Below are 11948 nucleotides of genomic sequence, written 5' to 3'. Positions count from 1 at the left end.
TCTCACTCGTAGCTGAGCACAGTGGAAGAGCGGCCTGGTTGTCAGCCTGCTTCCTGCCCTCCCAGAGACAGAAACCATGCCTGCACAGTGTGTCCTGGAATGAAACATGTCCCTGAGGCAGTGGTGGGCTGATGTGCGGGGCAGGCACTGGTAGACAGGAGCTCCAGGCAGCCGGTGACACTGCAGACTGGCACGGGCCGTGGCCGCCGCCACCGGCCTGGATAGCAAGGTCTTCAGCATCATCTAACTCCGGCCTATGATTTCCTCTCCTCTTTCTTTCTTTCCCTGGGCCATGATGGGTATCAACTGGACCTCATATGACTCCATGCCATAGGAAAGTGGGAGAAATCAGGCAGCACCAACTCCAGCAGTGAGACCGACGAATGCTGCCAACACACATCTGACGATGCTAAAACCCAGGTAACATGGCACACGAGCCAGCCAACCCTCGTCAACGCCCACCCTGGGCCTCTGTGTCCCCTGCTGCACAATGTGGTGGGTGGATGACGGGCCCCACCTGGGGCTGTGGATGAGAAACAGCCCATAAAACTTTCCGTAAAGCTCTGCACACCTATAAAGTGCTATTAAAGTAATGACTATAGATTAGGATCAAAACTAAAGGGAACACGCATGCGCATTTGGACTCTCCCAAGACCCACTCCTTGGCCCAGAGGGCCTGGGAAAACACACAGCTGCCCTTAACTCCAGCAAGTCCCAACTGCTTCCCCATGCACAACAGCCAGACAGAGGCGACCTGCACAGGGACTGAGTCATCCTCAGTTTCTTCCAGTGATTTTTGGCTGGTATGTTGCTCCTAACCCTCACTAGATTTGCATCCTTTCATTATTACTCTGTGTGCTCTCCTGCCTTCTCCACAATGTCCCAGTGAGTTCTGAGAGCCTGTGATATATTTCCACAGCACATCCACAAACACAGGTGTGTTTTGAGATTATTTTAAAAAGAAGAAAAAAATGTGACAGTATTTTTTTTTTTTTTTTTTGACAGAGTCTTACTCCATCGCCCAGGCTGGAGTGCAGTGGCGCCATCTCAGCTCACTGCAATCTCTGCCTCCTGAGTTCAAGCAATTCTCCTGCCTCAGCCTCCCAAGTAGCTGAGATTAAAGGCACCTGCAACTACACTCACGCCTATAATCCCAGCACTTTGGGAGGCCGAGGTGGGTGGATTACCTGAGGTCGGAGTTCGAGACCAGGCTGGCCAACATGGCGAAACCCCAACTCTACTAAAAATACAAAAAAAAAAAAAAAAAAAATTAGCTGTGACAGTCTTAAGTAAGCAAACAAGTAGACAAAACTTACTTTCATTCTTCAAACAGCCTGATAGTCACCTCATTCCACTTTACGAGTGTAAAGTCGTCACAAGGAGAAAATTGTTCTACATGTAGGTCATGAGTTGACATTTTCTTTCATTGTCAATAAAAACAGCAGGTTCCAATGCGTAAAATTTGGATTTATCTCTTTAGCAAAACTCATAAAATAAAATAAACCATCCCTATCAGATAACAACTTTTTAAAATAAAAAAGTCGATGTAGAAAACATTTTGATTAATACCACAAGTAGCACGCGATGTAATATTTATGTCTTGCTTGGAAACTTTTTCTTTTTGCAAAACTATATTTCAAAAGATAGAACAGTCATGGTACAAAAATGTTTATTTAAATTAAATATTTTCAACAAATTAATATTGACAACTGTTCCAAAGTATGAGTCGTTCTTTCAAAAAAATGAAACAGTTTAGCTTAATGTCTGTGATACTGTTTTATGAGATTATTCATACATGCTCTGGACTGCGCACCAGTCAATCATATCATCAACAATTTACTATTTATTACCAAATGGCATATAAAGTAATAGCATAAAGAGTAATCATATCTTATAAGTGATTTTACAATAGGACATCTTAGAAGGACAAAAAGGATTTATCAACAATACAAAACATAAGATAAAAATAATAGGAGATTATATAAAACATATTTCATACAGGAAATAATATGCTAAAATCAAAAAACCAACAACTGTTTTTCAGCACACTGTTATGCATGCTCCTTCAAAGGAGGTTTGGGGGAAAGATAAAATATTTTGGGGGCAGGGGTCCAGGGCTCAGAAACATTTTTGGAATCACAGTGAGTTTCTGATTTGCGGGAAGTTGCTGTAAAGCACTGGCTGAGGACTTTGCCTGAGGACCTGGCTGGTGACGAAGACAATTTCTCACAGCAGCTAGAGGAAGCATGCTTGGGCTAAGTCAGGGGCTGTTTGAGTTAGGGACGAGTTCAACAGTGGAGGAAGAGCAGAAAGAAGAGAAAAAGAAATCCCAGAAAAGAGTGTAAGGAAGCTGGAGACAGCCGGGAAGGAAGCACCTTTTGAATCTACAGAGGGGAAAGTGTGTATCCAGATTTGAAGACGGTGACTTTGCTTGGTTGCAAAGTCCTTTTAGGTACCCTGGCTCTTTGGGTCATTAGAAACAGGGAGTTGGCAAGAAGTTGTCATTGTTAATAAAAATATCTGATTTAGACTTTGAGTTTAGGAGTTGCATGAAGTGGGCATGTGTCTCTCACACTCCTTGTATACATTCAGACTGTGCATATTCTTTTTTTTTTTTTCCTTGAAAAGGAGTTTCACTCTTGTTGCGCAGGCTGGAGTGCAATGGTGCAATCTTGGGTCACTGCAACCTCCACCTCCCGGGTTCAAGACATTCTCCTGCCTCAGCCTCCCAAGTAGCTGGGATTACAGGCATGCACCACCACTCCCAGCTAATTTTGTATTTTTCGTAGAGACAGGGTTTCACCACATTGTCTAGGCTGGTCTCAAACTCCTGACCTCAGGTGATCCACATGCCTCGGCCTCCCAAAATGCTGGGATTACAGGCATGAGCCACTGTGCCCAGCCTAGACTGTGCATATTCTCTTGAAGTATGTGTATAATAAAAACTTTTTTTAAAAAAAGAGAACTGCTTTAAAATGTATATTTAAAATAAAATAGTTTTAACTCAATCCCATTTTCTGTGATATAGTTAGCCATACTGGTTAATTTCTCAAGTCAGGTTGACTGTTTTTTCTCAAATTGTATGAGTCCCTTTGGAATTTTGCGGTCATTTTGGAAGGGAGTGCAGAAAGTGCAGAAAGCCTCGTGGTCCTTGGGCTGTGCACACAAAATTATCACCAGATCGTAGGTCAGCGAGCTCATTAATGAGTCAAATTTCCCCATCTTCCTTTATTAATCTTGAGAGAACCCTAAATCAGAAAACTGGACCAGAAGGGACCTTGGCTATCAAGTCTGTCCCCCCATTAGTTTCGATAATGGCTACAAAGAAAAGAGGTCAGTGAACATTCTACTGGGAGACAGCAACTCTCAGGGGCTGGAGGAAAACTCACTTGAAGGAATGTACTTAAAATGCGGGCTGCAGGGGCTGGAACACGGGGAAGGGGATAGAGGCGGCACTCGGATAAGCAGAGTCCAGCTTAGGCCAAAGGCTCTGGGGCCGCAGTTCAGACCTCCCTGCCCTGAGCAGCGGGAGGAAAGCTGGTGTGGCTGGACGGCTCCTCCGCCACTCAGGGCACAGGAAGGAGAGGGTGCGAGGGCTGGCTAGACGGGGCGCCTCCAGCTCTATGACACACTGTAGCTGTTGTAGTACGTGGCCGTGGCATCAGCCAGGACGGAGATGAGGCTGGTCTCTGTGGGACCCGTTGGTGTCACCTGGGAAACCGGAACATGCCCACTGAGGGCCATGGCCCCTGGGGCAGAGTCTGGGTGGCCAGGAGTGTTCAAATACTGGTCGAATTCATTGCGATCCATGTCCCCCAGGAGTTCCACCTGGCTCAGTTGATCCAGAGCGTCGAAGCCAGGGTGCTCAGGAGGCGGGGAGAGCTGGCCCAGGTGGGCTTGGAGGTTGGAGTGGAGAGGGTGGTAGGTGGCCGGGGAGTAATAGGCAGGAGATGGGGGACAGCCGGGTACAGGGGACATCATGGAGACGCCGGGGGACTGGCCAAGGGCCAGGGAGCCCAGGGGGTGGCTACAGTGGAGAGGGCTGGGGGCGTACTCCGGTGAGTACGGGTGCCCTGGCAGGTGGGGGATGCGGCGGGGATGGCCATGCTCCTCCTGGCAGGGGGAGGAGAAGAAGGTCTGCTCCGGCTCCAGCACGTCCAGGGGAGACATTTCAGGAGGTGTGGGCAGCCCGTACGGGTACGTGTCCACACTGCTCGGGGTGCCGCCGCCGCCACCACTAGCCGGCCCCTCGTGGTAGCAGCCCCGGAGGCTGGGCAGGGCAGTGCCAGGGGAGTACTCACCCCTGTCCTCCTTCTCCCCCAGCGCCCCCCGGCTGCTGCTTCTCTTCTCCGGCAGGGCGTTCTGGTCCCGAGAGAGGGAGCTCAGGAGGAAGCCCGGGTCCACGCGCTTGCACAGCCGCTTGGCCTGCTTCTTCCTGCGCGGCCGGTACTTGTAGTTGGGGTAGTCCTGCATGTGCTGCAAGCGCAGCCGCTCCGCCTCATCCACGTACGGCCTCTTCTGGGACAGCGTCAGCGCCTTCCACGACTTTCCTGCTCACACAAGGCAGAGGAGGCCATGCTCAGTGTTGTGCCCCTCAGGCATCGCACATGCACACGCGTGCACACACACGTGCACATGCACACACACCTCCCTTCCCCCTCTCAGCCACAGAGGACACGGGCACCTCTTGCACCCTCTTCCCAGCCCAGATCCTGCAGGCACAGTGAAGCGAAATCAACCCCTCTGCTTGCAACCACAAAGCCAGATCGTGCACGGCGCACACAGAAAGCATCACCTCTCATATAAAAGCCGCCAGAGCATGCCCACGCTACAATGCGGGGTCCCCAGTGAAAAGCCCACCTGACCATATGTCAGCTACAGGAAGAAAATATCTAATGATCACGATATTGATTGGGGCTCTTTTTACCCTTCGAGGGTCCATTCTAAACATTTGTGCATTCTCATGAAAATCTCTGCCTTCGTTGATTAGTGCAGGCTAAAGAGATACTATCATATTTACCTATGGCATAAATCTCACAGCCCTTTCTGGGAGGGAACCCAGGCTCAGTCAATAGTTTCACAGATGTCAGTAAATCAGAGATTCTCACTTAGCTTAACAAATACCTATTCCTTACCTCTGAAGGTCGAATAGGAACCTGCTGGATGACCGAGGCCAGAATGCTAGCATCTGCTTGCAACACATGTATGCACACCCAGACACATGCATGCACACACATATACATGCAAACCATCACTTCCAGCCAGCCATCTTTTGCGGACCCTTGATGGTGCCAGGGCACCTGCTTAGCCACAGATCTCCATGCAGAAGCCATTCCCTGCACTTTCCTGAGTCTCTATTTTCTTCAGTATAAAATAAAGATATTGTGACACTCTCCAGCTCCAAACTCTCTCTTTAAAAATTATTCCATGCTTGCAACCCACTGGTGCTAATATGCTGGCTGCGCTTGATCTTCTATTCACCATTGCTTGCTTGTCTGTTGCTTTTCAAGTCCCTGGAGCATCTTCCCTCATCTCTCAGTGTGCACTGCACACCCTCCTGCGGTGTTTTCTAGGGGTGGGGGGCTTCTGGACCCCTTGGGTTGCTTTGCTACCTCCTAAAGCGGGCTCAGGATTCTACAACTTTAACATGTTCTCCCATGATGCTAATGTGTCCTGAAGTTTGAGACCCGCTAGCCTAGAGGTTAAGGCCTAAGGAAAGGGCCCTGTGTTCCACTCAGCACATTCTGCACAGGGCCAGGTGCAGAGCCGTGCACACAGCAGCCCTCAGTGCCTCTGTAGACTGGCTCCTTGGGCCAGGGGCTCAGAGCCAGGGGAGGGCAACAATTAAGGGCATTGTACCACTTGGGTGAAAGTTTACAGAAATTCCATGGAGCTTTCAATTAACATCATTAGCTGTCACTTAAAAGGGTGACTTGAAAGTGTTAGGAGCTGCAGATTCAGGGCTGGTCATCAGTTCCCCCCAGCCTGTGGCTGAGGCTACAAAGCTGTTGCAAGCGGCCCAAGATCCAGGTGCACCCCATACCCTGTCTGTGGTCTCAATATAAAATGTGGCCGTAGCTTCTAAATGTACCTGGATGTTATATAATTAATAAAATACGTGTTCATTTTAAAATGTTACCAAATGTCTACTTCTCTTTATGCACTTTCTCATTCATAATATATTTTAAATACCAGTGTGACTAGGTCACATTTTTAATGTTAAGGTTTGGAAGGTTTATAGTGGAAAAAGTTGAGACTCTCATATCCAGCCTTTTCCTCTCAGGTCAGAAAGGAAAGAGCTGAGAAGGAAATGTCACACAGGTGGAGGGGATCATCCTGCTGCCCCCTGCTAACAGGTGCACAAAGTCCATACTGTGAAAAGCACCAGTGTTGCAGTTTCCCTCACCCAGTGCCAGGAGCTACATGGCTCAGCAGGAAGGAATCCGCGTCTTTTCTGCAGAATGAACTGTAACCTCCTGAAGCTGAAGTGCAGGCCCCGACGGGGACCAACTCGCAGGAAGCATCTGTCTCCTGTGTCCCTGTCCCTGCCCCTTTCCTGGGAGCAGGCTTCCCCAACTCTGCAGAGCCATGCTCCTCACCCCTCCCTCCTCCCCAATCCCTGGCCCAGGCCTGCACAGAATTCCTCCTCTATGACGGTCATAGCAGGGGATTGCTTCCCCCGGCCGGCACGGTCAACAGGCACAGTGCCCAGGGTCCGTGGAAAAAAACGTTTGGGGATCCACAACAAACATATTTTCATTTCTTTTAAAATCTGAAGAAAAATATAAACTTATAGGTTAAATAAAATGTTTTATTATTGTACATATTAATACATTTGTCTTTGTGCCAACACTGTGTAAAATATAAATGTTACTATTTTTGATGAGGGAAAAGGCCCCAGAAGGCCCCAGACCACTAAGGCGAGTTGGTGCAGCCGGCCACCAGGCTGGGCCCTTTGCAACCAGCACTCCGTCAACTGCTTTGCACAGCAGCTAAACTGCAGGAGGGCTCGGCCTGGGACCCCCTCTGCAGGCCTGCGGCTTTAACCAGCAGAAAGAGGGGCGTCAGTCCTATCCTCAAAGTTCCGCCTCGGGAAAGAGCCCTGAGCTCTGAACTCCCACGAAAAAAGGAAGGGCTCTGTTCCGGACCGGGTGGGGTTTGGGAAGGGTAGAGCCGGCCTCGGGTGCCCACGCGTCCCTTCTTACAGGGCCTTTCTCCCGCTGCGTGCACCAAGTGCGTTGAAAGGTTTTCGCCGATTAAAACGAATAAAAACCGCGTCGAAAGGCAAAGAAGTTAGAGGTTAGGCAGGGTTGAAAAGTACTCAGCTGGACACCGGAGAAAAAAGAAACCCCCACAAGAACTCCGGTTGTTCGGGTGTGTCCTAACAGCCTCACTCTGGACCTCTTGGACCTGGTAGGTCCGCGTCCCCAGTCCCTGCGGGGACAGCCCAGGAAGAGGCCAGGTTCCAGGACAGCCCAAGCATCCGAATCAAGTTATCTACACCCCCGAGACTGAGCAATAGATGAACGAATCGAGTCTATTTCGGTAAGCTTTTCGTTTTGTTTTGTTTTTCTCTTAATTGTTTAGTTAAAGCAAGGATTCGTTCCGCAGGGTCTCTCTTCAGGAATATTCGTTAATTATAATTTCATCGGTGACAGCCTTCCTCTGAGATCGCCCAATTGTAAGGTCCAGGGAATGCTGGCTTTTCCCGCTTCGGTATGCCTAGTAAACTCCGGTTCCACCCAGCCTCAACGTTTCCGTCCCTGCCCTGTCCATGCGCGCCGGTCCCTGTCGCCAGGCGTCCCGGCCTGGCCGCTGCCCCGTCTCCCCGCCCCCTGGGGCGCCGACCTCCGCTCCTGTCCCAGCAAAGGAGCCTCCCTGCCCACCGCGCGGTTTCACTTTGGCCCGCGCCAAGTGCCCCCGCTCTGAATCCTGGGCATCGCGAGCACCCACGCTCGCGCAGATGGCCAGCCACGCGGGCACTAAGAGGGCCCTCGTCCCGCGTGCCGGGCAGTCCCCAGGCTCCGCGCTCCCACCCGCCCTGCCCGGCCGCCAGCCGCCCGCCGCCCGCCGCCCGCCCCCGGCCCCTAGCCCGCTCGGCCGCGCGCTCACTCACCCAGCATCTTGCTGAGCTCGGCGTTATGCAGGTCCGGGTTCTGCACCGCCAGCCGTTTCCTCTCGTCCTTGGCCCAAACCATGAAGGCGTTCATGGGCCGCCGGATACGGCTCTCGGAGCCCTTGTCCCCCGGGGGCCGGGGGGCGGCCGGCGGCGACTGTCCATCCGACAGCTCGGCGTCCAGGGCCGGGCACTCGAGACCCTCGGGCCAAGGGTAGGCTCCCAGCAGCGAGGCCATGGCCGCACGCGGGTCGCCTCGCTTCGCCTGGCGGGGCAGGCGCGGACCTGGCCCTCGCACGGGTCGGGGCGTCTAACTTGGCCCGCAGCCGCGACCTGGCCCCTGATTTATCAGCTTCGGGCGGCCGCGTCCTCCAATGACTCTCCAAGTCGGCGCGGCCCCTCCCTCGGTGTCGGCGCAGGTCCCCTCCCTGCGTCCCGGGCCGCCGCCGGGTCCCCGCTCCGACCTGCCGGGAGGAGGAGGGAGGGAGGGAGTGAGGGAGGGCCTCCTCCCCGAGCCTGCCCCCGGCCCGCCCCTCCGCCGCCAGGGCCCGCCCGGGGATCTGCGCCCGGCTGCCCCGGGCCGCCTCCCGCCCCCTGCCTTGGACCCGCAGGTGCCGCAGAGCCGCAAGGCAGGCGCTGGAGGCCCGCTCCAGCCCCTGCCTGCCCCGGCCAGACTCCACCGCCCCTCCTGCGCGTGGAGCCTCGGAAAATCCAACCCAACCAGGTTTCGCCGAGCCCGCCTGGGTGTGAGAGACGTTGACCATGAACCCCTCAGAGCAGCCGTTCTTAACATTCTGACTGCCATTCCTTTCGAAAACGACCGGGCTTCGGCCACCGCAGCCCCAGCCAACTTGGGCCGCCACAGAGGCCGGCCGGAGCCGGCGCTGGGGGCTGCATCCCGCCTCGGGTTCTGTGCAGTGCTCACCCAAGGCCCCTCGACGCCCCCGCCGCCCCTGGCTCTCAGGAGGGCGAGGCCGTTGTTCTGGTTCTCAGCCACCTGATTGATTTCTCCTCTCACTCTACCCGCACCCAGTCTCCGGGTCCAGGCCTCCAGCTCCCTCACTTCTGGCTCTTGTCACCCTGAATTTTCTCCTTATATTTTGTCTTTCTTCCTCCGATTGGCAGTCCCGCTTCTCCGAGTGGAGTCGCTCCCGCCCTCTCGCGTCTCCCCTGGCTGCGCTGCGACCTGCGAACTCCCCCAGTTTCCCTCATCTGCACACCCTGGTGCAGACCGACGGTGCGTGCCGGGCCCACGTGCAGCCTGGGGACTGCAGGCTGGGAGCTCACGGTCGTCTCTCGCCCGCGCTCACCGCAGCTCCCCTGTCACCCGGCCCCCTGTGAGGAGCGCTGTTCCCGCGCTCTCATATAAGCGCCGGCACACAGTAGGCGCTCAAGGCCTGCAGAATGAGTGAGCAAATATGGCTCAGACACCTACTGAATGAAAGTCGGCAGGTTTGACTAGATCCTGGAATTTAATATTTACTGAGCCCCACCCATGTGCGGGGCTCCACAGAGGTGATCCTGGAAGGAGGCAGCGTTGTGGGGGTAGGGGGGTGCCGTGGGGGCCGGAGTCAGAACGTGACTTAGTGTTCAGGTGACTGAACGCGCGACTCTGGACAAGTCATCTCTCTGGATCTCCTTTCCTAATCCTAACACGGGACGGTGATAAGACTGACCTTCCAGGGCTGTTGTGAAGATTCGTTGAGATAAATGCAGAGAAAGCTCCAACCCTCCCTGTGATGCTTGTTGTTAATATAACTCTAGGCATGAAGCCTGTGAGCCTGAGTCCGGATTTCAACGTCCCCGCGCGCAGCGACTGCTGCCTTGCATGCAACATGCAAAGGGCCCCAGGGCTAAGACCCGGCAAGTGTAAGGTGAACTGCAGCGTCTCTGTGTTCACGTCCTAATTTTTACCTCTAGAGCCCGGGATAATTTTCATCCGAGAATTAGCTTTCCGCACAAAAGAGATAGCTGGGTTTGCCCCTCTTTTCCAGCCAGGATTCAGTAGCAGCACCCTAGGCCGGTGCGCCCCAACCGCTGCACTGGTGGGCCGGGAATTTAAGGGTGTGGGGCGGGGCGCGCGCTGCGCAGCGCGGGCAAAGAACAGGGTGCCCACCGCTGGGGCAGCATCCTGGAACCAGAGGCGGAGCGGGGGGGGATCCAGCTGGGACCGTTTGCAGAGAGTGCGTCCTCCATCTAGGCGGACTTCCCAACCCTGCAAAGCCCAGGCCATTTCCAGTGGCCAACCCCTTTCCCGCATGTGCCTCCAGCAAAATCCCCAGGCCAGAGTGCGCCCCGTGGGATCCAGGGCCGCGCTCGGCCAGGAGAAGGGAGCTATTTGAGAAAGGAGAGAAAGAGGGTCCCACGGGGGAGCTTGAGCTGCGGCGGAGGATCCTGGGAAGAGCTCGTCCCCGACCCTTTCTGACCCTACTGAGCTCCAGGGCGGTGGCAGTGCTCTGCAGGGTCGGAGGCCACGAGGGGACAGCGCCCCCTTCCCGACGACGGGCGTCCCCACTCCCGGCCCCAGCCCGTAGCGCCCTCCCTGCATGGCCCCAGAGCAGAGCGCGCAAGCTGTGGGGCCGCGCCCGGGCACCAGGTTAGGAAGATGCGTCCTCCCCAGGGAACACGAAACGGTCAAGTTAGATCCCAGACACCGATGGCAACAAGAGAGAAAACAACGGGGACGGGGCCAGAGAATACGTGTTGTGATTGTTGTCTGCACTTGTTTAGTTTCTTGCTTTTCCTCTGCAGCGAGCTTGCAAGCCTGGGCTGTCCAGGAGGTGAGCATTAACCTTCCCAGCGCTGACGCGGGCGCCGCCCGGAGCTTGGAAATTGTCTGCACCGCGGTAGCCGGGCTCGCTCGCTCCATTCCTTCATTCCCTTGCGTCGACGCATTTATGCACCTTGGCAACCGTACGCGAGCGCGCCCTGGTGCAGGCGACGCCAAGGGACGCGGGGTCTCCATAACCTCGCCGATTCTCTGGTCACTGCGAGCTTCAGTCCTTCCAGAGCTCCGCGCCGACCCTACGCGACCCCAAAGCCTGGAGTTCGGAGGGCTGAGCTAGAAGGGGAGGGCGCCAGCCCTGGCATCCCGACACTTGCTGTCGCCAGCGCTGGGTTCAGGGCCGCGGCCAGCTGTGGGTCCAGCAGCTCTTGGGTCGAGGCTAGGTGCGGCGAATCGTCACGGCGCGGACCCTGGAATACCTGGCGGAGAAAGATCGAGGCCCAGGGCTACCAGGCCGGATCTTGCGGGGCTCTGACCCGCAGCAGGACCGGTTGGGGGTTCCTGCAGGGGCCACCAAGCAGAGGTGGAGAGGCAGGGCCAGGTGTGATGACGCGGGGCACACTGGACACAGCGCGTGCTCCACACAGCCGGCCTGGCGGCACCATCGGAGCTCACTCCTCCCGCGTGAGTCACCTGAACTGCACTCTCTTAAAAGATGTTTTCTTTCTTCCCTCTTCTTTCTTTTCCTTCCCTCCCTTCTCCCTCCCTCCCTCCTTTCTCCCCGACCCGCTTCTCTGTCCATTTAGCTCGGTAGTTCTGTGAACACTGGTTTCCAAGGACACAGGGCCTGAAGCCAGAAATCCCCAATTCCAATTTTCTGCAATTCACTTGTATTGTGATAACTCACTTAACTAATCTCGGCCTCAGTTTCTTCACTGGTAAAATGGGGATAATACAAGGTGGCTGACACAGTGTTTGTAAAAGCTCCTCGTAGACTTTTCTGAGTTGTGAAATATGAAATCGTGAGTGGGCGAAAACAAAAAAACAAACAAAAAAAAGTCGGGCCTCCACAACTTTCCTCTCCAGGAGCTTTTCTTATTCTATTCC

General features: G+C 54.4%; 1 protein-coding gene across 1 annotated transcript; it reads right to left on the bottom strand.

The window, feature by feature from the left end:
- Positions 1-2602: 2602 nt before the first annotated feature.
- On the bottom strand, positions 2603-8544 carry SOX7 (SRY-box transcription factor 7). Its single transcript, XM_054498947.2, has 2 exons — positions 8117-8544; positions 2603-4550 (listed from the first exon to the last, which is right to left on the bottom strand). The coding sequence occupies exons 1-2, from the start codon at positions 8352-8354 to the stop codon at positions 3622-3624; spliced, it is 1167 nt and encodes a 388-aa protein (XP_054354922.1). The 5' UTR covers positions 8355-8544; the 3' UTR covers positions 2603-3621.
- Positions 8545-11948: the final 3404 nt, after the last annotated feature.

Source organism: Pongo pygmaeus, chromosome 7 (genome assembly GCF_028885625.2).
Source record: "Pongo pygmaeus isolate AG05252 chromosome 7, NHGRI_mPonPyg2-v2.0_pri, whole genome shotgun sequence".
In the NCBI taxonomy this organism is placed as follows: domain Eukaryota; kingdom Metazoa; phylum Chordata; class Mammalia; order Primates; family Hominidae; genus Pongo; species Pongo pygmaeus.
This window is presented reverse-complemented; position numbering and strand designations above follow the sequence as displayed.

Bases quoted from the DNA above. Each gene is read 5' to 3' on its own strand.
- SOX7 (XM_054498947.2), bottom strand. From the start codon at position 8,354: ATGGCCTCGCTGCTGGGAGCCTACCCTTGGCCCGAGGGTCTCGAGTGC. The intron at 4,551-8,116 runs GTGAGTGAGCGC...TTGTGTGAGCAG, and splicing joins CGAGCTCAGCAAGATGCTGG to GAAAGTCGTGGAAGGCGCTG.